General features: G+C 49.0%; 1 protein-coding gene across 5 annotated transcripts in view; it reads right to left on the bottom strand.

Annotated features, from left to right (window-relative positions):
- Nucleotides 1–2,266: 2,266 nt before the first annotated feature.
- The window catches only part of ZNF395 (zinc finger protein 395), a 43,988-nt gene continuing 21,590 nt past the window's right edge, over nt 2,267–24,664 (bottom strand). For 3 of the 5 annotated variants that reach the window (XM_032332314.1, XM_032332310.1, XM_032332313.1), the window contains exons 2-10: nt 16,782–17,028; nt 14,715–14,947; nt 12,772–12,881; nt 9,152–9,387; nt 8,583–8,683; nt 7,603–7,882; nt 5,950–6,042; nt 5,034–5,137; nt 4,698–4,809 (exon numbers count right to left, since the gene is read on the bottom strand). In XM_032332314.1, coding sequence (XP_032188205.1) covers nt 4,698–4,809; nt 5,034–5,137; nt 5,950–6,042; nt 7,603–7,882; nt 8,583–8,683; nt 9,152–9,387; nt 12,772–12,881; nt 14,715–14,947; nt 16,782–17,015 — 1,503 coding nt within the window. In that variant the 5' untranslated portion in view covers nt 17,016–17,028. Of the gene's footprint in view, nt 4,810–5,033; nt 5,138–5,949; nt 6,043–7,602; nt 7,883–8,582; nt 8,684–9,151; nt 9,388–12,771; nt 12,882–14,714; nt 14,948–16,781; nt 17,029–17,251; nt 18,638–24,664 lie in introns of those variants that run through there. The other 2 variants (XM_032332311.1, XM_032332315.1) reach the window with 2 other exon arrangements.

Below are 24,664 nucleotides of genomic sequence, written 5' to 3'. Positions count from 1 at the left end.
TTAAGGTATTGTAAGGCGAAGAAACACACCCAGACAGGGTAAGCAAGGAGAGTCAAACGTCTACAGTGTAGACCAAGCGATGGGAAACCAGTAAGGGATGGTAAGGAGCTCTTCCGGGAAGCTGGGGAGTCCTGGTGAGGGTGGTTACTACTGGAACCGAGGGAGAACAGTAGCTCCATCCCCCCACCCCGGGCCCTGTGGCCATTCAGACACTGTGTGCTGCAGGAATGGCCTGGAGATGCAATACCCCAACTTCTCTCTCCCCTGGCCCTTCAAACTCCAGTCTAGTCTCACCTGTTGGTCAAACCCAACTGGAAGCTGGCAAGTTTAGAGTGAGTGCATGCAGCCATCAAGGTGAGCCTGGGAGGTGCCAATGCAGCATGTGCAGCCGGAAGTCACCACCGATGTACAGGGGCTTGGGCAAACTGCAGCTCAGTAATGGATTCTACTGGGACTTTTCTGGGCGGTGGCAGGGCAAGGAAAAGGGGGCAGAAAGAAGCCCTCTGCTCTACCACAAGGTAAGGGGAAAACGGCCAGAAGAGAACCCCCATACCAGGTTTACCAGGTGCTGGGGCTTGAGTGACATAACCCAGCGCTGGGGTCTGGGGGCACATCACTCTCACCGTCAGGCCCTGTTAAGGGTCCCTAGGTCCCACTCCCAGAAACGCTTGGGTCCTGGAAGCTACATACAGCCGTCCCCGTACAGCAAGGATGAGATGTTACTTTCTGCTTCCCACCCAGACCAGCTTTATTTAGCCCTTTGGGCCATCACTGGACACGGGATCGATGAACTCAGGGAGTGCCCCGTGTTGCTCCCTGTGGTTAGAACCCATCCCATAAGCAGAATATGACTTTTTCCAAAGTCATCAACAAGCTCAGGAACACAGCCAAGAACATATTCTCCACTGTCCTGTATTACAAGCAGTACAGAAAAAGGACTACTGCCTGAGCTTCCAATCTTAGTGCCTTATTTCCCAGTCTATGACCTTGGGTAAGTTCTTTAGCCTCTGTGCCTTCCTCTTCTCATCTGTAAAATGGAAATAATGGAAGCACCTCTTTCATTGGGCTATCCAGGTAAGCACTTGGTTATTCACACAAGCACTTGGCCTGGTCCCCTCCCCGGTAATGGTTCCTGTTATTGTGAGCTAATGAATGTGTTCGCTTGGTCCAAATGCCATCATTTGTTTACCACCAACAGAATTCTTATCCTTTACAGAAGGAGGGGGCAGACGGACAGGCACACATTAAATCAGACAATGTACCATTTTATTCCTTATAAAATATATTTCATATTGTTGCTGTAAAAACATTACATTTCACATTTTTAAAAAAATTTTTTTTAACAGTAAAAATAATACTTGGAAGACAGCTGGGGGAAAAGGCGCCAATAAGACAAATTCACAGATGGGATTTATCTCCCTCTTCTTTTTTTTTTTTTTTTTTTTTTTTTTGCCCCTGGTAAGGTCAGAACCTGGGAGGACCCGAAGGTAACAGGACAGATTTCTTCAAACAAATGAAAGTTTTCCAAATCGAAATTAATAACGTCCTCCAAGGCGTCACGCTACAGGCCTACTACCACAATGTGGATATAGCACAAGAACGCACTCTGAAATTACAAAACTGCTTTCACAGCCAGCTTAAAAGCCACGTAATTAAATCCAAGCTATTTTCCTCACCAGTCAGGCCATGAGCTTTGCCCCTGTGATCTTCACCGGACCACAGACATCGTCCACGGGACTCAGCACTGAATGAGTACAGTGCAGCTTCCGTATCATTAAGGCTGTCCAAAGCAGGCACCACAGACTCCAAAGGTAATTCCAAGAAATACTCGGAAGAGGGGTAACATCCCTGGAATAAATGGTTTCCCCAAATCACTTCTTTGGAAATCAGTCCTGTCAGTTCCAACTGCACATCTGTGGAACCTTCCCTCCTGTCAGAGTCTGCAGCCCCCAGGTGGGCTGGGAAGTAGGGAGAAACACAGAGATGAAGAAAACAGGCATAGTCGCTGATCGGTTCACAAGCCACCCCCAACCTCCGGGAAGAAACAGCTGGGGCAACCCCAAGGACAGACCCCATGTCAAGGACCAACACCACAGCCACAAGATGGAGGAGTGGGAGGACAGAGGCTGGAGGCGGCCACCACCACCGAAAAGGAGAGAGGAGATGACAAGGACAGGAAAGGCTACACCAAAATAAAACGTTAAAGCACAAAAATCAAACAAACAAACAAAAAACCCTCAGTTTTTAAACTGTTTCATCCATTTTCTTTCTTTCTCTCTTCCTTTGCTGCCTCGGGTACCTACGTCAGGAGAAGCCTACCTTACTTAGAGGAAATCTTTGCATCCAGTTATAGCTCCACGGTCCTAACTGAGGGGGAAAAGGAAAACAGCTTTTCTAAAGACTCAGCAAGAGCTGTGATGAAGGAGGGAGGGAAGACTGCTCCGGCAGAGTCCTCGAGTGTCAAACGCTCCCTCCCCTCACTGGTAAGATCTGAAGACGGACACCGAGGGGAGGGAATGGAAGCGAGGGGTCAGGACAAGCAACAACCTGTCAGCTTTTAATTCTCAGGGAGGTGGAAGGGACAGGAAGGAGAACCCTGGGCCGCCTCTTGCTGGCCTGGTCTCGGGCTTTAGGGACAGATTCCACATACCTTTTTTTTTTTTTAACTAAATTATAAAAACATACCCCATCACCACCAAAGACACCCCATGGGTGTCTTTCCCTCCATCACCAAAGCCGGGCCACTCTCACTCATCACACCATCCTGCCTCTAAGGTTGGCGTGTTTGCTAACACTCAGGGTGTCACAGATTGTCAAGTGCCCGCACAATTCCCACGCGAAGTGGCCCAAGGAGCCTCGAAAGCCAGGGAGTTGCACCTGGGAGAAGAGGACAGCCTCATGACACCCAGGGGATGGACGCTGCTGCCGAGCCACAGGACAGGGGCCTTGATGGGATTCCTGAGCCCCTCACCTCTGGGATGCAGGAGCAGCGCTGATGCCCTGGGGCAGGTGGCACCAGGTGGCCCGCTCTTGCAGGCTTGAGGAACTCCCAAACAAAACGTACCCTCCCCTGAGGGCTAAACATGTCTGATCTCAACTAAGCACAGGTGGGAGGGCACTGAACTCCCCACCTACATCTCCCTTCACATCAACCAGAATAGCTTTGCTAATTTACTTCGCAAACCCCAATGCAGGCTCCTCTTAGTTCCTGAGGGCTCCAGAAACTGCAAGTGCTAAAGCCCAGAAGCTGCTAATCTGACCCCATCTCACCAGAGTTCCTCAAGGCTCCTTCCCTCTCCCCAGTGCAGGCAAGAAACGGTGCTCAGCAGATAAGGTGCTCAGCAGATAACCGGAGAAGGTTACTCGGGATCAAACCTACCTTCCCATTCATCACAGGGATTAGAAAGACATAGATAAAAATCCAGAAGCTGCGGACACTGATGGGAGAGATGTCCTTCCTACTTGTCACCTCACGAGGGAAACTGGATTCTTCTGGAAGAATGATCTGGAACCTGCCAACTCCCTCTCCATCTCTGGGACAAAGCCGCCACCTACCTTTCTAGCTCTTCTTGTCTCTTCCCTCCCCCCACACCACCCCTAACCGCAGCCTTGGGAGGAAACAGGACAATCCCTGGGAAAACCAGACAGAGGAACCTGTGCAGAGGATGCCGAAGGGGGCCTCCTCCCCCAGCGGAAGGGAACTTTAATCAGATAAAAGGCTCTGAATGCACGGGGCAAAGAACACAAGGTGTTTCAGAGGTGTCACGTCCATAACTGGAGGCAGGAACATCAAGAGGGAGTTCATTTACTCAGGTAACAGCAGAGGGCATTCACAGATCCTGAAACCCTCCAGCTTTTCCTCAAGGAAAGAGGGGGAAATGGTCAAGGTAGTTAGTGTTTAACTGCCACATTTTCGAAAAGTGAATTCATATAGCCTTTTGGCTCAGCTATCTGGGGACAGTCTTTAAAAACCTACTAGTCTGGGCTTTGAGAAGAAGCCATACCGTATCTGTTGGGAAACAACCCAACAGCTGAGGGACCCCAGGTTCAAATCGTTGTCATCAAGAAAGGGTTTTCCTTTTACTTCCATGGAAGCCACTCGGTGAGAACAGGCTCTCCCTTCTCCCAGATTTGGGGGGAGAAGAGGGGCCGGCTGCACCTTAAAAAGTGCACAGATTGCCCCCCCACCCCCACTCTCCCCACCCTACCCATGACAGGTCCTGCTCTTGGACTCATCAGCCAGAACTTTTTTTTAAGACAAGTAAATCCATCTTGCTCACAGTCCCTTCAGGAAGAGTTGAGAAAGCAGAGACTTCACCAACTCAGCAGGAAATGGAATGAGCTGTTCTGTCTTTTGAGACATGCAAACTAATCCCCTAGAGAGAGACGTGGAAAGAGAGGGTAATTAATTCTTTGGTCTCTGGTTCACTGCAGAATACCCTTGGTCAGTTTTGGCTCTCTCCTATTTTGGCGTGGGGGTTATTTTCCTTTCTTCTTTTAAAAACAAAAATGTTCCCAAAAAGGGTGAGGGGGGTGGGAAATGTTTTAACAACTGAACCTTAGCCAACAGAGCCCAAACTCCCAATGTCCACTCTTCTTCTTTTAGGTTTCTGCCGAGGGCTTGTGACGCAGCTGTCTTTTGTCATCTGGCTGCCATTTGGGGCAGGGCGCGAAGAGGACAGGCCGGTGGGACAGGTTCAGTCCAGGAAGCGCTGGCAGGCCTTCTTCCAGCGGCAGGCCGTGCACCACTGGTCCCGGTGCTCGATGCCATACACTTTCCGGCACTTCTTAGCCTCCCCGCGGGCTTTCCTGTCACAAAAGAGTCAGGAGGGTACAGACACGCCCTCCTGGTTAAGACCTGGGGCACAGGTGGAAGAGCAAAAGCCTCTCCCCACCCAAGTGCGTCCCTGGGCCACCTCCCCCGCTGCAGGGAATAAACCCAGAACCTCAGAGACTCAGGCGGTGGGCTTGCAGCAGGCAGGGTGGGGACGGATGCCAGGAGGGTGGCCTCGGGAGCCAACAGGCTCACTCACCTGGCACTGCTCGGGGCCCGGGGTGGAGAAGTAACAATCAGGTGAGATTTCACTGCCGGTGGTGGCTGCTGGGGCTCGCTGAAGCTTAGCGACCGGCTCCGGACCTGGGCGCAGAAGAAAGAGGCCGTCAGCACAGGCCGGGACAGGAGGGCAGGACTGAAAGGGGAGAGAACCATGCCACTGGGCCATCCGTCACACCTGCCGAGCCCTTCTTGAATGCCTTCTCTGGTAAGATACTCTAGGTGGGGGTGGGCAGGGGCCTGGCAGGGAGGAGTGCAGGCAGAGTGAGGGGCGGGCCTTCAAGCCACGCTTTCCACACAGCAGGCGCCTTGGACCGGGGAGTCCCCTGACATGGCCACCCGGCGGGCTGCTCCTGAGCTGACTTTCACGGAGTCACATGTGGAGAACAAAGGAGGGCCTAGAATGCCTCAAGGGTGGACCTTCAGGCACTCAGGTTCCACAGTGTCTCCTAGGAGACACTGTAGACTACGACCCACCAGGGGCGGCTCAGAAGGACTTCGGGTTGATTTTAATTCAGCAACCTAAGGCCATGGCCCACCGCATGCAGGGCCCCGAGGAGCTCCTATCTTCTGTCTTGCCTACCCTCATCCTCTCCAGCTTCTCCACATTCTCTACCACCTTCTCCTCTGCCCACTAAAACCTTAACACGCACCCACAGATACCCAAGGTTCAGCAGGGCACTGACCCCAGACTGCTTAATCTGGGTTCTCTGCACACACCCGCCTTGCACCTCCCAAGAGGGGCTGTGAGCCACTGGGGAGTGCAAAGCAAGGGGAGAGTGCATGAAGGCCTTCAAGAAGTTTGGGTGCTGGAGGCTCATGGTGGAGGGAATGGCCTCAGGCTTGCTCTGGGGTCCCCAGGGGGTGCCCATGGGCTCAGAGACAAGCATACTCACCGGAGAGAGGGAGGAGGCCGTGGAGGGGGCGGCAGCCCAGCTAATACTGGTGTAGATGTGTGGCGACACAGGAATCTGGAAGGACGGCAGGGCCTATTGGAGACAAGAATGGGTCAGGCTTGGGCCACCTGGGCAGAGCCCGAGTCCACCTGCACTCCCTGTAACCTCCCGGGCCACAGCAGAGCATGGGCCTCCAAGCGGACAATACCAGGATGCACCTGAACCCTCTGCCCAAGAAACAGGGAGAGCGCGCGCGCAACAGGCCCAAGTCTGCGAGCTATTCTCCTTAGTCCCAGGCTCCAAGTGTTTTTTTGGACTCGTTCTCTCAGAGTGGGTCTTTGTGCCAGCCTCGGACTGAATCATCAGCGTGAACTAGCGTCTCCGCCTGCTCACCTATCAAGAACATGGTACAGGCAGGCGCCCAGAAGTCCGCACGCCTCCTGACTCCATGTGGTAGTGCCACACTAAGCTTATGGTGTCCCTGGGCAGCCACTGGAAGGAGCAACACGCTGCCAGGCGCCCAGGTTTAGGTCTGCTCGTAAAAGCCCCAGCCACCCTCTCAAGGTCCCAGCTCCACGGTCAGCCAGCTGTGCAAAGGGCCCCCTGACCTTGGCCACATGTGAACTAGCCCAGCAGCCACTCGTTCTAATGAGAGCTGGCCCATCGTGTAAAGGCTTTCTAACTGAAAGCATGGCTTTTTAACTACTAACTTGTAAGTCAGCCTAGAGTCTGATAAAACCAAGCTGTAGGCAGAAAAGAATTTTTTTTTAATGGCACAAAGCAAGCTGTGCATTCACCTAGTACCAGCTATGTGTCGTAAAGATCACCATACGTGTCACCTCTCTGTGACAACGTGCCCACCCACATAGGCACAACAGCTTGGTTCTTCCTGAACCCAGGAATCTCTCCTGCCTCTCATAAGGTACTCTATTTATTATAATTTTTTTTCTTTTTTTAAAGATTTTATTTATTTATTTGACAGAGAGAAATCACAAGTAGATGGAGAGGCAGGCAGAGAGAGAGAGAGGGAAGCAGGCTCTCTGCTGAGCAGAGAACCCGATGCGGAACTCGATCCCAGGACTCTGAGATCATGACCTGAGCCGAAGGCAGCGGCTTAACCCACTGAGCCACCCAGGCACCCCCTATTTATTATAATTAATTAGACTTATTCATTTCTCTCTCCAGCTAAACCATGCACTTCACAAGGTCTGGGACTATGTTTTATTCTATTTGAAAAGCTAAGCCCAATGCTTGACACACAGCAGGTATTAAAAAAAAAAAAAAAAAAATGGAATCCGGACCGTTTGTTAACATCATGCCATTTTAGGAGCTAGGGATTTACTATGGGAAGTCCAACTACATGACTCCATCCCCTTGTAAAACTAGTGATGTAACAACTCCCCAGTTCAAGTCCATCGACCTGGCTACTCACGAGAGCCACCCATGGAGAGCTCTGGAATTCCCACATTTACTGAGTGTGAAGTCATTTTCCTTTGCTTCTTTGTAGAAGCTAGAAATTGGCCATTTAGACAAAGGCCTCTGCCTTCGACCCTCGTGGTCAGTGTTCTGTGATCAGACTGGCCAGTGACAGGTCAGACACAGAACAGCTTCCCAGCCACGAGGCCAAGCTCCCCGTGTGCCCCAGCCCCACACCTGGTACGCATGGTCAGCCTGAATGTGCCAGAAGGAGCCAGGAGCTGACTTGCTGAGAGCACCAGAGGGCAGGTAAGACTCCAGGCCTGGGTGTTCTGGGCCTGAGGACTGGGTTTTTGCAGGAGGTGGTGGAAGGAGTGCGAGGGGTGGGCTGGTCATGCCAGGGGTGGGAGCTGGGTCGGCTGTGGTGGCACCAGCAGCAGCAGCTTCCTCCTTCATCTGCACCTCTGTGTAGTAGAAATCCTCCTCCCGCTTGAACTGGTCTGAGTCCACGGTGTCTCTGTGAGGGAGGGAGACATGGGGATGGTCACTTCAGACACAGCAGCCCAAAAGGGAGGAATGCCTGCTCAGGCAGACCCAACCAAGTCAGGGAAGGAGCCCCACTGCTGATGGGGCATCCCAGAGGAATGCGTCCTGTTCTTCCTGACACATAAGGCTTCCCCTCTTGCAGAACACGTAGACACCTCTCGTCCTGCAACAGTCAGTCATCTGGCTCTGCCATGGGCCTCTCTGCGCCCCTGGCCCCTGCATGTGGTCACACTCTGTCCTCAAAGGAAGGGCTATGGGTCTGCTTCCACTGCTATGAGCAGGCCAGGCTTCTGAAAGTCAGAGCTAAGGGAACCCCAGCTCCCTGGCGGGAAGCAGTTGTGGAGCCCACAGTGAAGTCTCACCAAATTACCCAATCTCTACCCAGACCTAAAACTGCCTGCTTCCTAAGGTGAGGCAGGAAGACACGTCCACAAGATGGACAGAGCTCCCTCCCCAGAAGAGCATCACCATTCACTGTGAGAGGAGGGCCTTTCCTTCCCGGCCAAGATCTCTTTCCATCAGGCTATTCTGCCAGACAGAGGGGCGAGGGACAGGCACCAGGTGCTGTTCTCAGCAATGGTCTTGGAACTGTTATTGGCTGTGGGTCATGGGGAACTGGAAAGGCAGAGGAATGCCTGAGTGCGTCCCCAAGCAAGCAGGCCAACACCTACCCCAGGTGGAGGGCCTTGACATGTCGTTTGATGCCCACGATCGAGCGCAGAACTTTGCCACAGTTTGGCCATAGGCACTTGTACATCACCTTCACCGAGTTCTAGGAGAAAGGGAGATGGTAGCGTCGGGAGAGGCCCCTCATCCTCAGCCTGTGGGGATGTCGGCCGCCCTCAAACAGAACCCAGCAAAAGGCTTTAGGGAAGGGATTCTCTGGTACCAGAGACTGGACAGGCAGAGGCAGAGAGACAGGAGCCAGGAGTGGATGGTCCTGGGGTCAGCAGCAGGACTGGGTCTGGGGGGTTGGGGTGGGGGGTAGTGGCGGTAAGACCCCCACTAGTGGCCCGGCACACAAGTCCTGTAGGAGGGCCACGTACAAGGCAGGGATCACAGCAGCGGTGAGAAGGGGTAGGTGCGAAACAGGAGGAGTGTGGCCCTGCGGGCATCACAAGGGAACACAGGAGCAAAGGGAAATGAAAAGGGGCCTGCGCCGGAGACCGGAGGACCTGTGGGGCCCCGCCCCTCCACAGCCGGCCCCCAGCTGCGGTCTGCCCCACGCCCCACCACATACCTTTCTTTTGCGTGGAGCCGGTTCATCCAACAGGAAAGCATCCGGGTCGGTCTCAAACCCATTATCAGTCTGGGGAGAACCAAAGGCATCCCCCAAATACTTGGGGCTGGCCTGGGGGTGGGGAGGCGAGGGAGTAGAAATGCCACTGCCAGCGCTCCAGTGCCCACTGGTGGTGCTGCTGCCGCTGTCAGACACATCGCCGCTCTCCTTCCACGGGTCACCGGCAGCTCGCGCAGCTGACCAGAGAGAAGACAGACGGCGGTCACTCGTGATGCCCGGGCCGGGCCTCTGGCCCAGTTCTGTCTATGCCAGATTCCAACCAACAGCCCGCGTCGGAGACCATGAAATTCGAGTCTGGAGTCTAGGTTCCTGAATCCAATTCCAGGCTCTGGCTCTGCCACTCCATGGGGGACAGAGGGGATCCCCCAAAACCTCTCTTTTCTGAGCTTCCATGAAGTTGCCCTGCTCTGTTGCTAGTGGCCATTGCCCACCCAAGCCACACTGGTAATGATTAACCAACAGACACACAGCAACTTTGTTTTACAGATTATTAATAGAAAGATCTAATTAAAATGTCTCACTTTGTATGTGTAAAAAAAAAAAAGAAAAGAAAAGAAAAACAAGCAGGGGAGGAGCAGGAGCTGGGGTGTGGGGAGGGAAAAGCCCTCCTGCACTGGGGCCTAGAAGGGTAGGTGACAACTTGCACAGGCAAGTGTCCCTCGTCTCCCTGGGGACCCTTTCCCAGCAGCAGAGTCAGATGGAAAGGCCGACTTGAGGGCTCCTTGGCCAGGCTTTCTGGAAAAGCACCTTTTGGTTATGAAAATCCAGGCAAGGACATCAAAACCTGCATGTGGAAGACAATCCTGCCAGCTCTTAGAGCCACGGGAAGTTCGACATTTACCAAAGGTGGCCACAGCCCTGGGACTCCCCTGCTCACCGGTAAACCCCACAGCTGGAGAAGGGAAAACCAACTCTGAGAGTAACTCAGAATGATCACCAACTCACGGGGAGGCCCCTCCAGCCCACACGACCCCTGCATCTGCCGACCTGCTCCCAGCACTGAGTCTGCATAGGGACACAGGTGAAATTCTCAGCCTCCACATGGCCTGGAAATCACAAGAGAAGCAGGGGAAAGGCTGGAAAGGCTGTGACATGTGTAGGTACACAGGCCACGTCCCCCAAAGCCCCAGCTGCCAACACGGGCAGGTGTCCTACGGAGCTGCCCAACCTCGGGCTCTGAGATCGACTACCACACCCCCTGGGGCCAGGTCAAAAATCCTACTGCTCTTCGCCCATCCTGCTCCAGATTCTCAAAGGCTTGTAGGCTCATCCAGACATCTGAAATAGACTCTCAGCATTATGTGTTTCTAATACAGGCTCTCCTCCCTGTGAGAAGCAGCCCACCCAAACAGAATGGGAGGAGGAACTCTTCCTTCCCTAAGTATCGCTGTTAAGTCACAAAGCGAGGACTTTTTAACCCCCAGTTTCAACACATACACGTAAGGGCTTAACACAGGGTAGACCTTCAGGGTGCCTGGGTGGCAGTCCATTAAGTGTCTGACTCTCGGTTTTGGCTTAGGTCAGGATCTCAAGTTTCAGCAATCAAGCCCCACATCGGGCTTCAGGCTCAACAGGCAGTCTGCCTGAGATTCTCTGTCTCCTTCTTCCTTAGCCCCTCCCCACCCCCAAGCTCACTCTCTTTCTCGCTCTGTAAAATAAGTAAATCATAAGGCAAAGAAAAAAAACAGGGTAGCCCTCTGGGGAAGAACTCAGGGGCCACCAACAGGCCAATGGGTCCAGGGCCCACACATTTCTACTCAGGAAACCTACGAGGGAAAGAAGGGTCAGGGAGTGGAACACTACGTTAGGTGAGATCAGAGCTCTAGCGAGAAAGGGTAGGTCCAAGAGCAGCCAGCCACACAATACAGCTGCCTTCCCCAGAGGAATCGTTCAAATGGCTCAAATGCTGAAAACTGGCCAACTGACTTACAAAAGGAAGAAAAATAGAAAACAAAACATTTAATATCATAAATTGATCTATAAGTTGTAAGACAAACAGAAATGACTCTTCCATAGATCAGTAAGATCTTCTAGGGCAAGGTTAACAGAATATTCTATCCCATGAAAACAAAGTGCTCTGCCGCAAATACACAGTGATGAGGGTTTACAGTGAGTTTCTTAGAGAGAGTTGTCATTTCCTTGGTTCTTCACACACACACACACACACAGCCAGCTCTAATACAGACAACAGAGAAAACTGGTGGTTTCTGTGCAAACAGTACCCGTGACCCCAGCAAGGTACAGACCTCACCTTGCAGAAGACAGCAGTATCATTAGCTGCCAAGAAAGCCTTACTTTTCTCCACTAACTTCGACCACAGGATCCAAAATATACTGTCATGGGGAAAAATCTTTAACAGACGATTAAAAATGCTGGTCGAACAGGGACCTAAGAAATGAGGATCAGGTGTATCATCAGTCAGGGGTGCATATGTTGGTGCACCACACACCCTGATGGGACCTGGAGTCACTGATTTTCTTTCCCTTTATGACACTTTCTGACCTTCCTGCAGTTGACAAACCTCCTGGATCTCCTAAGCTTGTAAATGTCCTGAACATGTAAAATTGACTCCTTCCCTCCCCATTCTGCTTGTGCAGCTCCCAAGCACTAACAGAGCAGGTGTGCAAAGCTGATTTGCGCCACTCATGCTGGCTGACGGCCAGGACTCACTCCGGCAGCCTCAGCACTGACCACAGGCTCTGGGTGAAGAATAAGCCAGGCTCGTTGCTCCTTTAAATTTACCTTCATCCAGGGCATTTCCTTATGAGGAACACCTGCAAAGGCCACTTTCCTCCTGGCATGTGGTCTGAGCAAACACGTATGTTCCCCTAAGCTTCTAAGCAGCTCGCAATTCAGTTAGATGTCCCCAATGGAGACAAAGTTATTCCCTGGGAGTAAGTTAGGCCAGCCCTATAATGAATTTCGAAAAGAACTTCAGGTTCACTACCGGTCTTGTCAAACGACTAGCATTCAGCAACCCTTCTTCCTCCCGTGTTACCGATAGTGTATTTTAGGCATCAAGGCAGAAGGTTTTCTTTTAATTGAAAAATTTGCTGTGAAGTCGTACTATTGCTTTGCGTTAAGCAATTCGATTAGTTCGACTTCAGCTCATGCATTCCGGGTCCTTGGCCTATAGGCCCGCACTGATTTACAAGGCTGAAGTAGGCACTTGGAACAGGGGCGTGAATCTTCTGAGGCCACTAGGGGACCATTTGGTAAGCTTCCCCTTCGTGAACTAAATATTCCTCGACTGGCCTTGTTCAGGCCCCCACCAAAGTGCCTCGCTCACTTACTCCCATAGAAGAACTTACTCGAGCGGCCAGTGTGGCTCAGCCTCGGGCTCAATCATCTTCACAATGCACCAGGAAACTCCTCCCCAGCTGAGGAAGCTGAAGAAAAAGAATGGAAGCCGCTAACTCAATGTCACTCAGCCAGTCTGAGGAGCCAGTGAGGAGACACCCTGGCAATCCTACTGCCAGGCAATGGGCTGGTCCAAGCAGAGGCAGCGAGGGGTGGGCTTGCGCCACACCCAGTAGCCGCCAGGGGGCCCCCTTCCTCACCTGAGAAGTTGGCCTCGGCCCCAGGAGGGCTCTGCACGACGGGGCTGCAGGACAGGGACGTCAGCACCATGGCCGCCATCATCTCATCCATTTCCACCGCGTCCGACTTCCTGGATTCAAGTGGGTGAGTGCCAAAGGTTACTTCCTGACACAGCAGGGTGCGTGATGGGTTCACACGTCTGGACTGTCCCCTCCATGCCCCCACTCCAATCAGTCAGTGTGCATGCTAAATAAAGCATGAAGGTCTCTCCTCATTCTTCATGAAAAATACCCATGCAGAATTGCGTATCTACTGTCAGTCAACCCCGCTGCAAGCAAGTCGGTCCCAGGCCACTGTGGACACTGGGAGGCGTCTGCATTCTCCCCTAAATTCATGTCAGACCTCTCACTGGGACTTAAAGTCGGGAACTTTATTTGGGAGAAAAAAGAGCGGACACCATAAAATCAACCACGGGCATAAAAGATGCCTGCTGGAATTCAAAACCACCAAAACTACCTTCCTTTCCCCATCTTCTATTTAAATTAAAGAGGGAGCAATTATACTAACCAGTTCCTTTCCCCTCCCGAGAAAAATGATGACATTTCTGACAGCTTCTGAACCTAGTACACAAGCCAATGAGCAAGGACACCAGAAACACTAAAATAAATCTCCTGGTGCAAATCTCAATGCTTTTGCCAGTGGAGTTCTGTAAAATTCTACGTACAATTTTTTTAAAATCCATATAAAGTTACATTATGTGGAAGTAAACTCAAGAGTTGTCTATAGATTACTGCTAAAGTATGAAAAGTTACTCTGAAATAAATTTCTAGGTGGCTCAACTATTTCAAAGGTTTGTATGAATTCCTTCTTCACTGTTCAGATCCACGGAAATATGTGACTGGGTCTGAAGCAGTTAAACCAGGACTAGTAATAGATTAATAAACAAATTAGTGTCCCCTTTTTGTGTGATCTCTGAATATTTATTTCCAAAGAAGAAGAACAAAACAATTTCTTCGTCAGCTGAATTCACAATCCACAACTACTGCTCTGGTCTGGTCTGAGGACCCAGATGTATGGTATCAGCGGTAGCCACAAACACAGAAGGAGGGGTGGAACCGGACCTAACTGCTTGCACAACCTCTAGAGAAGGCAATCGCCACTGGCAGATTTTCCTTCTTGGTCTTAGAAGATCAATGTGCACTTGAGTACCTAATACAGAAATTAGAAGCTATACATATAGTCTCAGGGAAAACTGTATCATACAATCCTAAAGCAATACATTCTTCACTCATCAATGGTTTTGAGTATCTAAGCCAGGGATCAGCAATCAGTGGGCTGTGGGCCAAATGCTCCACTGCCTGTTTTTACGTGGCTCGCAAGCAAAGAATGGCACAATTTTTATACAGCTTCAAAAAATCAAAAGAATTCTCTTGATATGTGACACATGGAAATTACATAAAATGACACTCTGAGTGTCCATAAGTGACGCTTTATTGGGGCATGACCATGCCTCATGTTTACGTATCATCTATGGCCGCACTGACACGGCCACAGCAGAGCTAAGCAGGTGGGACCAAGACTATTTAACTCATTAAGCAACATGATTTTCTGCCTGGCCCACTCAGAACAAGTCTGCAGACTCCTGACCGAAACCATTTTTTCTTGTCTTTCATCATGAAAAACTACTAACTTTAATTTAAGGATGAAAAGGAGCCATAATAGCCCTTGGCCACAACTGAAGATGTACCACCCATACTCGAGTTACAGAAGGAAAAATGCTGTTCTGGAGTTGTTGTTGTTTTTTAAAGGATGCCCCCCTCTCTGTATCCCATTTGTCCTGTATCTTGACAACTAGACACCCAAAACTTTCACATTCCTTCTCCATCACAAGCAAGCCCACAACCCCAAACCCCACCACCCACATAACTTTCAGAGCCCAGAGCCCAGGTGCTCCCACACAAACCTCTTTGGGACATCAATGTTTCTGGAGACAGGCCTATAGGCTGGTACTGGGGTTCCTGGCTCCAGAGGAGGTGCCTGGGGCACAGAGCCCTGGGCCTCGGCCAGCCACACCTCCTCCGCCTTACAGCAGATTTGTAGCTTCTGATCCGAAAGCCAGACCGTCACCTTATCCTCTGCCCAACTATGCTGCTCCACCAGTCCTGTGCACTCTTGACCCCCATACCACACATAAACCTGCAGGGAAGAAAAAGAGCAACGGGCGGTCAGTATGCAGTGGTTCTGCCACCACTCGCCCCCAGTGCTAAGAGCCAGGATCCACCTGCTACAGACTGCGTCTCTGACTCATTTTTAATGCAAGCAGCTGTTCCCAGATAGCTGCTTCCCACCTGAGCACTCAAATGGGCCACAGTGATCAGTTTCTCCCCAAACGAATCCTTATACAAACTCTCTAGAGAGAGAAAATGTGCCAGTTTCTGGACTTTTCTCTGATCTTGGAATATGTTTACAATTAAAGTTAAGATATTAACATCTTGGGACGCCTGGGTGGCTCAGCTGGTTAAGCAGCTGCCTTCGGCTCAGGTCATGATCCCAGCGCCCTGGGATCGAGTCCCATATCGGGCTCCTTGCTCGGCAGGGAGCCTGCTTCTCCCTCTGCCTCTGCCTGCCTCTCTGTCTGCCTGTGCTCACTCGCTCTCTCTCCCTCTATCTCTGACAAATACATAAATAAAATCTTTAAAAAAAAAAAAAAAAGATATTAACATCTTAAAATAGACTCTTACAATCATAACATGTTTTCTGTAAGTTCCATGGTAACCAGAGAGAAAAAACCTCTAGTAGATACACAAAAGAGATAGAGAAAAGAATCAAAGCACAGACTACAAAAAAAACAAACAAAATCAACAACTCACAAGGGAAGACAGCAAGAAAGGAAGAAAGAACAATGGAACTACAAAACAACCAGAGAACAAATAACAAAAGAGGAAGTCCTTACCTATCAATAATTACTTTAAATGTAAATGGATTAAACTCTTAACCAAATGAACTTTTGGAATATGTATCCATTCTCCTGATGACTTGCTCTGTCTTGCCCTTGAAGTCCTATGGATCTGCTGCCTGTATGTATCCCCAACTATGACCTTGAACTGATCAACCCTGCATTTTTCCCTTCAAAGAATTCTAAGTCTACCTGGGGACAAGTTGGTAGGGATGGAGAAGTAGGCCAACCACTCTCAAGGGATGCCTAGCAGTTGGCAGGTCACCTTCTATCATGGGAAGAGAGCCCTGGACAACACAAGCACCAGCAGGAGAGAGAAGGTAGAGTCTCTATTTCTGGGCCCTTGAGAAGGCAATGCCCTCAGACCTAGTGATCACATCAGGTACAGGGGATGACTGGGCCCTGCCACAAGGAGAGGGACCACCAGAAAAGGAAACACAAACATCGTTCTGACTAAACACATTTGCCTCCTGAAAATGTCTAAAGGGAATTCAAAGATGCAGTATTATCTGTCTCTTACAAGCCTAAGATTCTTGTTTTGTCAAGCTGGAAACGGAGGGAGACTGAGAAACAGAGCCCTTGCTGTGCTCTGAATTGAGGCTTTGAGTAGGCCTGACTCCAAAACAACAAATGCCAGACAGCACTGTCATGGAGGAGCCCTGGGTCTACTAATGATGGCTCATTCTGGGGCACCTGGGTGGCTCAGTGGGTTAAAGCCTCTGCCTTCGGCTCAGGTCATGATCCCAAGATCCTGGAATTGAGCCCCACATCAGGCTCATTGCTCAGCAGGGTGCCTGCTTCCTCTCTCCTCTCTCTCCTCTCTCTCTCTCTCTCTCTCTGCCAGCCTCTCTGCCTACTTATGGTCTCTGCCTGTCAAATAAATAAATAAAATCTTTAAAAAAAAAAAAAATGATGGCTCATTCTCTAGGGAAGCCTACTGCCCAGAGGCCCACAGGGCTGCAAGTAAAATGTCTGTGCATGAACTGGTGCCTGGAGTTTCTGGTCTGCCATTCAGGGCATTGCTGGCAGCCCCAAGGAGATCACACACCTGGTCCACCTGGGGGTTCAACCTACCTTCTGCCCAGGCTGAAAGGCCACTTGCTGGAGGCCTGAGGTGCCGGGAGCCTTAAGGATTTCCTTGGGCTGCTCCTGGCAGGAAGTGTCCTTGGAGGCCAGGAAGGACTGGGGAGCCGCCCCTTCCAGCAGCTCGGTCTGAGGCTCTGAGGGTGGGGCAGTCCCGGGGGGCCCCAACACGCGGGCTCCCAGGAGGGACCGCTTCCCAAGGCGCCGGGACAGCACACTGGCCATTCTGCAGCCTTTCCTGAGGAGGCAAAGGAGACAGAGGGTCCTTTATTCATTATCTGGAGGAATCAGGAAGCTCTCCGTGCAACCCCTTGCATGCAGCAGGCATCTGCAAGCATCTGTTAAAGTAGATGAAACAGTTTAAAGCAGCTTCTCCAGTTCCTTTTCTTTTTACACAAGTAACAGCCATTCCCAGTGGGACATTTAGAAAATACTAATAAGCACAAAGAAAAACAAATTACTCAAGATGCCGCCTCCCAGAGATCCCCGATCTTCCTACAGAACATTCCACGCCTTCTTCAATATATACATTTACATTCTTCTATTTCTACAAAAAGGGGATCATCGTTAGGTAAACTCTAACGATGAATTCTCACTAAAAAGCTTCTGTAGGTTTTACCCTATCACTGAACATTATTCAATAAAAACAACAAAAACAAAACCACACTATATTTTCTTAAGCAGGTGCATCACTGCTAACTTAACAAACCCTTTATTGTCCCTGAGGCCTGAGTCCTCTATGCTGCTGTCTCATCTGCTCTGCCTGCAGGAGCATCGTCTGAGCTCAACCTCCGCAGACACACACCAACAATGCTTCCTTAGGTCAGATTCCTATATACGGCATCGCTAAGTCAGAGCACAAGCACATCTGTCAGAGACTTGCAGACTCTCCAGCTTAGCTGGCTTCAAAGTTGCAAAGAGCCACAGAAATGAGACGCTAACTCTCCTCCTTTTACACTTGAAGAAACTAACACCGAGAGCTTAAGAGACTTGTTCGCAGTAAGAAAAGTGGTTGGTGCTACAGCCTGAAGGAGATCTGGTTTCCTGACTCCAATCTGGCTCTCCTCACTGAATCAGAGTGGCCTGAAGACTCTCTCCGACAGCACCTGGCGTCGGGCTACTAATGCACTAAGGGATGACAGAATCGCAGGACCACAGCCCAGATCCAGACCAAGGAAGACTATTCCAGGCCTTGGTGGGTTCATCCCACCATAAACAGGAGCTGTTGTGAAAACCAGCACGTGTCATTTCAGGATATTCTGAGGCATCCCTGTACCCCCAATTATCAAACTGTAGAAAGCGGGGAACTGAGTAGCACTTGCCTTCCACACTCTAGAGGGGGAAAAGCTAGGAAAGAGATTGAAACGATATTTCATTAGCCAACACCCTCCTGCCTGAGAGGAGGGGTTCTAAACACCCAGGCACTCAGTCAGCCCCAGGGCTGGGTGGGACCCTCAGGAGTTCTTAGTGCTGGCCACTCCTTGACCTTGATCCATCTACACCACTCCAGAAAACAAGAACTCTAGCTTCCAGATCCCTCAGTGATCTGTATCAGTCAACAGGCTGACTAGGGAAATCCTTCCCCTGACCTGCAGCCTCCCTGCTAAGGGAGGGAAAACACAGATCTGCCCTCAGGCCACCTGGGCAGGACCCACTCGGAGCCTGTGGTCCTCACCTACAAGTCACAACACTAATGTTCCGCTCACCAGCACCTTGGAGGAGCACATGAGAACACCGCTGTACACGATCTTTACAATCTGCCAAGTGGGACAGAAATTCAAAGTAATGTTATTAGAACGAAGTCCACTCTAGTTCCAGATTCAGGGAAATGAACATTTTGTTTTTGTTTTTGTTTTTTAAAGATTTTATTTATTTGATAGAGAGAGATCACAAGTAGGTAGAGAGGCAGGTGGGGTGGGGGGGAAGCAGGCTCCGCGATGAACAGAGAGCCCGACGTGGGGCTCCATCCCAGGACCCTGAGATTGTGACCCGAGCCACCCAGGCGCCCCGAAATGAACATTTTGGACACAGACTTCCACATAATTCTATAAGAGACTTAACTTTCATATTCTTAAAAAGATGACAAATGGGGGCGCCTGGGTGGCTCAGTGGGTTAAGCCGCTGCCTTCGGCTCAGGTCATGATCTCAGGGTCCTGGGATCGAGTCCCGCATCGGGCTCTCTGCTCAGCAGCAGGGAGCCTGCTTCCTCCTCTCTCTCTCTCTGCCTGCCTCTCTGCCTACTTGTAATCTCTCTCTGTCAAATAAATAAATAAATAAATAATCTTTTTTAAAAAAAAAAAAAAAAGATGACAAATGGTCCCTTTTTTTCCCACTGGGGGTAACAAGTCCTAACTCCCAGGTCATCTGGACAGCTCATCTCTGAACACCTCTTGTACATAAGACATTACTTTCACACCTAATGGGGACAAGCAGTTCCGGCTTTGCACTGAGCACAGGGTCTGCTTCGATTCTCTCCCTCCCTCTATCCCTTCCCCTACTCATGCTCTAAAATAAATAAATAAAATATTTAATGTAAATATTGAGGGAAAATGTTTGGCTCATTTTTAGAAATATATTTTACAAACTTCAGAGAGCATGGTATCAGAATCAGATGGAATCAGATAGCATGGTATCATCGCCATGATTTCCCTAGAAAGCAAAAAACAAGAAAAGGTTAAAGTCACCAGCATCCTACAGAGTTCCTGTTTAGTTGTCTGGTGACTTCACATCCAGGAACACTACTGGGAAGCTCTAACACACAAAAGAAGAAAAAATTAAGGAGAAAATTCTTTACCATTTAAAAAAAAAAAAATGATATATCCAAGCTCACACAGTTTCAGAGAGCAGTCACCCACCTTCATCCTTGGAGCCTCAAGCCAGAAACAAGAACCTGTCACTTTCAGGTTAATTTCAGAGGGCTCCTAAAAGCTAGAGGCGAAACCGCAATGCCACTTGGAGACATCAGATGGCAGCACCCATCCGGGGAAAGAAAAAAAAAAAATACCCAACCCTTTCCTTAACCAAAAAAAAGTACAGTGGCCACCCCCACTTTCCACAGCAGGAAGTTTGAGGTTTCTACCACTGAAAATGAAGAAAGGATAGTATTTCCAAAATTCCTGGGCTTCCAGTCTTCAGATGGGGCCTGAAATATTTGGCTAGCAGACTCTGACAATGTTTTTCTAAGCCTTTTTCTTTTTAAATTTAAAGAATACTTTTCCCTTGGTTTGTGAACGCTTTGCTGGATCTGTGCAAACTGGTGAACTTGTCCACTCCCAGCACATCCTCACGTGCTTTTGCTTGCATTCTCTGGCCTTTCTCCTTTAACTGGCCCAATTCCACTGAAATGCATTTTATTATCTGATTTATTTATAGGATGCCCACATCTTAATTTTTAAAAGCAGAAGAGAAAAACGGAAGGGAAACTGCCTTTTTTAAGTACCGAGTAGGCACTAGCTTTCACAGACTGTACTTAATTAAATCCTCAGAAATGACTTGAGAGCAACAACAGTCTTCTATTTCTGATGAGGAAACTGAGCGCCAAAAAGGTTAGCTTGGGGAGGCTACACAAATAGGAACCCGTGCTCCGGGTTGGGTATTTCTAGTACGTGTGGGATCTCTTAAAATACAAGTCAATTACACTGCTTTTTACCTACACGGTATTTTTTTTCCTATGTCAATGAACCTCAATAGAAAAAAATCTAGCTCTCATTCCTACAAGTCTCTCTTTTCCATTCGTTGTGCACTTTCTTTCCTTGAAAATCTCTTCTCCACTTAGCCTCCGACCTACAAAATAAAGGTCAATGCTTTAGTGTGACCCTGTTAAACAGTCCAAGCCACTGTTAATCATTTAGTGGTTCAGAAGACCTTTACACATATACTGCCTCTCGGAGAGCAAAAAGAGATAACATGACAATCCCAAATGTTAAGGAACATTTTACCTGAGTTTATACTGGGGATGGATAGCATGGACGTGAAGATTACAAATCTAGACTAAATACAGACCGGGCAGCATCGCCTGGGGTGAATCGATGCCTCTCTTGGGTTCATCATTATTCTCATTATTTTATGGACATGGCATTTTATGCACACTATAATCAACACAGTCCCTCAGGGATTCAGAAATGACCTGAAGCACCTACAGGGGTTTGTCACACAGGTGAGTCAGGGGACCAGGGTAGCTCTGGATCTACACTGACCTGCCAGGATCACCTGTGAATTTCCATCTCCAGGGAAATGGGTCCCACCTTACCTCCCAGTACACTTCTATTCATCTAACTACAGCCTCCTTTAAACCCCTCTTTCCTCACCTCTACTTCTATTCACTCCCTTTGGTTTCTTCCTAGGGAGCAATCAGTCCATATAAACAGCCATGCCCTAATTTGCTATACTATTCTAATGTAGCAAAAAGAAACCACTACTTCAGGGTAACAGTAACAGTGTTTCAACACACACCCCAATCCCACTTTATGAAGTTAGTGAAGGAATTCCTTGATGGAAGCATAAACCTATGCTAAAAACGCCTTCCCAGCTGATGGACAGTTTTAAAGGGATCCTGAGCCTTTCTGTGCTTCTCATCCCTGCTGCTATCATTAATACATGGGGGGCTGCCCTTGTATTTTGGTCAATGTCCAAAAGGGGTTAACCTCAGCAAACACTTCTGATGTACTAATAGCCCTTAATGAGGACATCTGCCATCAGTTAAATGACTGCAACAGACAATAGGAAAACTACCCCTTTCTGTGGTTCTGAGTTGCAAATTGCTATCTGACATGTGACTGTTGCTGGACAACCACCTGTCTCAGCACGTGTGTGTGTGTGTGTGTGTGTGTACACACGTGCTCATGCACAATGGCTGCTCTCTCCTCCCACCCAAAGACACTGCAGCAAGCCAGGCAGTCCACTTCCTGGCCTCACAGTCCACTCCTAGCCATACTTCCAGGAGGCAGGTCGTAAGTCAACACGATTCAACACACACCTAATGAGGTTTCATGGGGTGTGCTGTTGTTGCTGAAGGAGAAGGAAGCTTGGAATAAGACTCCCATTTGTTAAATCTCAGATGCTTGCTGCCTGTCTAATGAACGTGGGGAGGGACACCAACCCTCTGCCAGGAGTTTCGGATTCCCTACTAAACCTCAGCTTTCCATTTTATGATCTTCACTGGTAACTACTACACAGAACAACAGTTTGAGTTTTCCGTTCTTTGGCTAATATTTTGTGTAGCCTTCTTATTATCTTATCAGAAAGCTAATTTTTTTTTTCCTTTAAAGCTATAAAGGTTTTTTTTATTTTTTGTTTTTCTTTTTTAATCAGAAAGTGAGCACAAGCAGGGGAGCAGCAGGCAGAGGGAGAAGCAGGATCCAAGCTAAGGAGCCTGATGTGGGATTCAATCCCAGGACCTCAGGATCATGACCTGAGCGAAGGCAGCCGCCCAACTGGCTGAGCCACCCAGGAGTCCCGTAAATCAAGTCAAGTTTTAACTTGAAAATTTTCTTCAAGTGACTATCTAAGCTCATCCAAAGGTCAAAATATTGTAGCAAACCACAGCTATCATTTTACAACAGAACTTATCAGGATATAGGATTCCCAAACAACTCATTTTTCAGCAATGCTTAGCCAGGGATGACCCCTGCTGAGAGATGCCATGTGCATTTACAACATATTTATGATTATATGCAAATACGTCTATGATCCTCTTAGTCTTCTGGTCACCTTCAGCCCTAGCAAAAGTAAGTTGCCATACCCCTATGTTATCACCATCCAAATGGTGCCTCGTGGTTCTCAGGCTTAATTCCCCACCCCACCCACCACCCACCCCACCCCCCCAATGCCTACTCCAGAAAAAGGAAAAAAATACTCACTTCACTGGACATACACTGACCTTTCTTTCCAGAAGCTTCTATACAGCCTGGCTTTTCACAGAAACCCCTTTGAGAATAGCCAAGGGCCTCAGCTAAAACTTTTAGACCCCTCAAGTTATGTTATTACACCATTCCAAAATTTTCAATTTTTTACAAGTTTAAGATATAACGCACTGAGCGTGTTAGTGACTGACTCAATACCAACATTTCTAAATCAACTGTTTGAAAAATGACTCTTTTGATTCTCAGGGCATTCTAATCATCATCTTTTACTGTAGGTTTTTAAAAGCTAGATTACACTCCATTTGTGTATGATGGTTTAGACCATCAGCAAAATTAAAAATTACAGACCAGCAAGACTGACAGGGACCTTAAAGGTTGCCCAGTTCCCATTCAGGGCTGGAATCCTCCCCACAGCATCCCCTCTAAGTGAGCACCCAGCATTCCCATTATTGTTAGTAATAGATGTAATAGAATAATGGAAAGAAAAAGTAAAAGTCCCAAATAGCAGTGCTATTTTCATATTCCAGCAGATGGGCCATAGAAATAGGTCATCTGATCTGGTTACACCGAATTTTCCCTAGCAAATGCTAAATGACCATGATCAGCAAACACTTTTGTTGGTCTGACTGCACAACCATCATTCAGTCCAAGTCAAGGAGATCATTCTGTTTGCACAGCCAGCAGGGAACGAAAGCTGTTCTCACAGTCCTACCCAGGAACAAGTGCACTTCCCCTTCCTTCACACCTAGCTCCCCATTTGCTTTCAAAACCACCGAGGTGCCTTTCATGCACTGCTGTCTCCTGCATACACTGCTGGATATTAAAACATTCTTGGGCCAGTGCCCAGCACATGGGTGCTGGTCATCAGGAATCTGTAACAATGTCTACTAGTGCCAGGAGGACTGCATCTCCCTTAGACTGTAAGCCCTTTGAGGACACAGACAAAAAAAATCCCATCAGATTTAGGATTTTTTTCTTTCTTTTTTTTTAGGTTTAGGGTTTTAAGTGGATGATATCCCTATGGGTAGGGAAAGCTCCATATTCCAAAAATAATGTGCCCTAAGAAATATACCTGCTGCTTGCCCTAAAATGACGACAGAGTATCAAAAGCAAAGGAGGAGGTTTACTGTTAGAACTCAGTTCTGAGGGGCGCCTGGGTGGCTCAGTGGGTTAAGCCTCTGCCTTCGGCTCAGGTCATGATCCCAGGGGCCTGGGATCGAGTCCCGCATTGGGCTCTCTGCTCAGCAGGGAGCCTGCTTCTCCTCATCTCTCTCTCTGTCTGTCTCTCTGCCTATTTGTGATCTCTCTCTCTGTCAAATAAATAAATAAAATCTTAAAAAAAAAAAAAAAAAGAACTCAGTTCTGACACTGTTGTGTTTTCTTGAAAACAGGCAGAGAATTCTATGTAAGGAAGAAGGCACAGGTAAAAACATGCTTGCGAATATGCCGTGTGAGGCAGAGAGTTTGTGTAGCACTGTTTTTGTACATGCATGGGGGGAGGGAGAGCACACATGTGTACGTGTGTGCGAGCACTGTGGTTAAACCTGATCTGAACTGTGCTAAAACTATGTGAGCGTTCCAGAAGGAGGCGGGGAGAGGAGTGATTGCTGACTCGGCATTTTACCCAGAGCCCAGTGGGAGGAAGCAAACCAGGAGCTGAGTATCTCCTAGAGAACTAACCATTCTCTCCAGCAGTTTTTAAAGGAAGCATACAAGAGACCTGCTCATTAACTCAAACCACCAGGTGCTGTCTGAATGGCACTTGGGTTTACACTCCCTTTAACACATACATTTGCAGACTTCCTTTGCCTCCTGACCTCCCGGAAACTCAAGAAAATACGGAGGGACGATACAATCCCCATTTTACAGCTCAAAAAACTGAGATTCCTCAAGGTCAGGTTATTTGTCCAAGCTAACAAGCTGTGGCATCTGCAGCTTTCCTGGATCCTCTCTGAAGTAGTTCTGTTTTTTCCACAAGTGGAGACCCAGCAGCAGGACGGGGTCTCAGGATGG

Source organism: Mustela erminea, chromosome 2, assembly GCF_009829155.1.
Source record: "Mustela erminea isolate mMusErm1 chromosome 2, mMusErm1.Pri, whole genome shotgun sequence".
Taxonomy (NCBI): domain Eukaryota; kingdom Metazoa; phylum Chordata; class Mammalia; order Carnivora; family Mustelidae; genus Mustela; species Mustela erminea.
The sequence above is the reverse complement of the archived record's forward strand: the minus strand, read 5'-3'. Positions and strand labels throughout refer to the sequence as shown.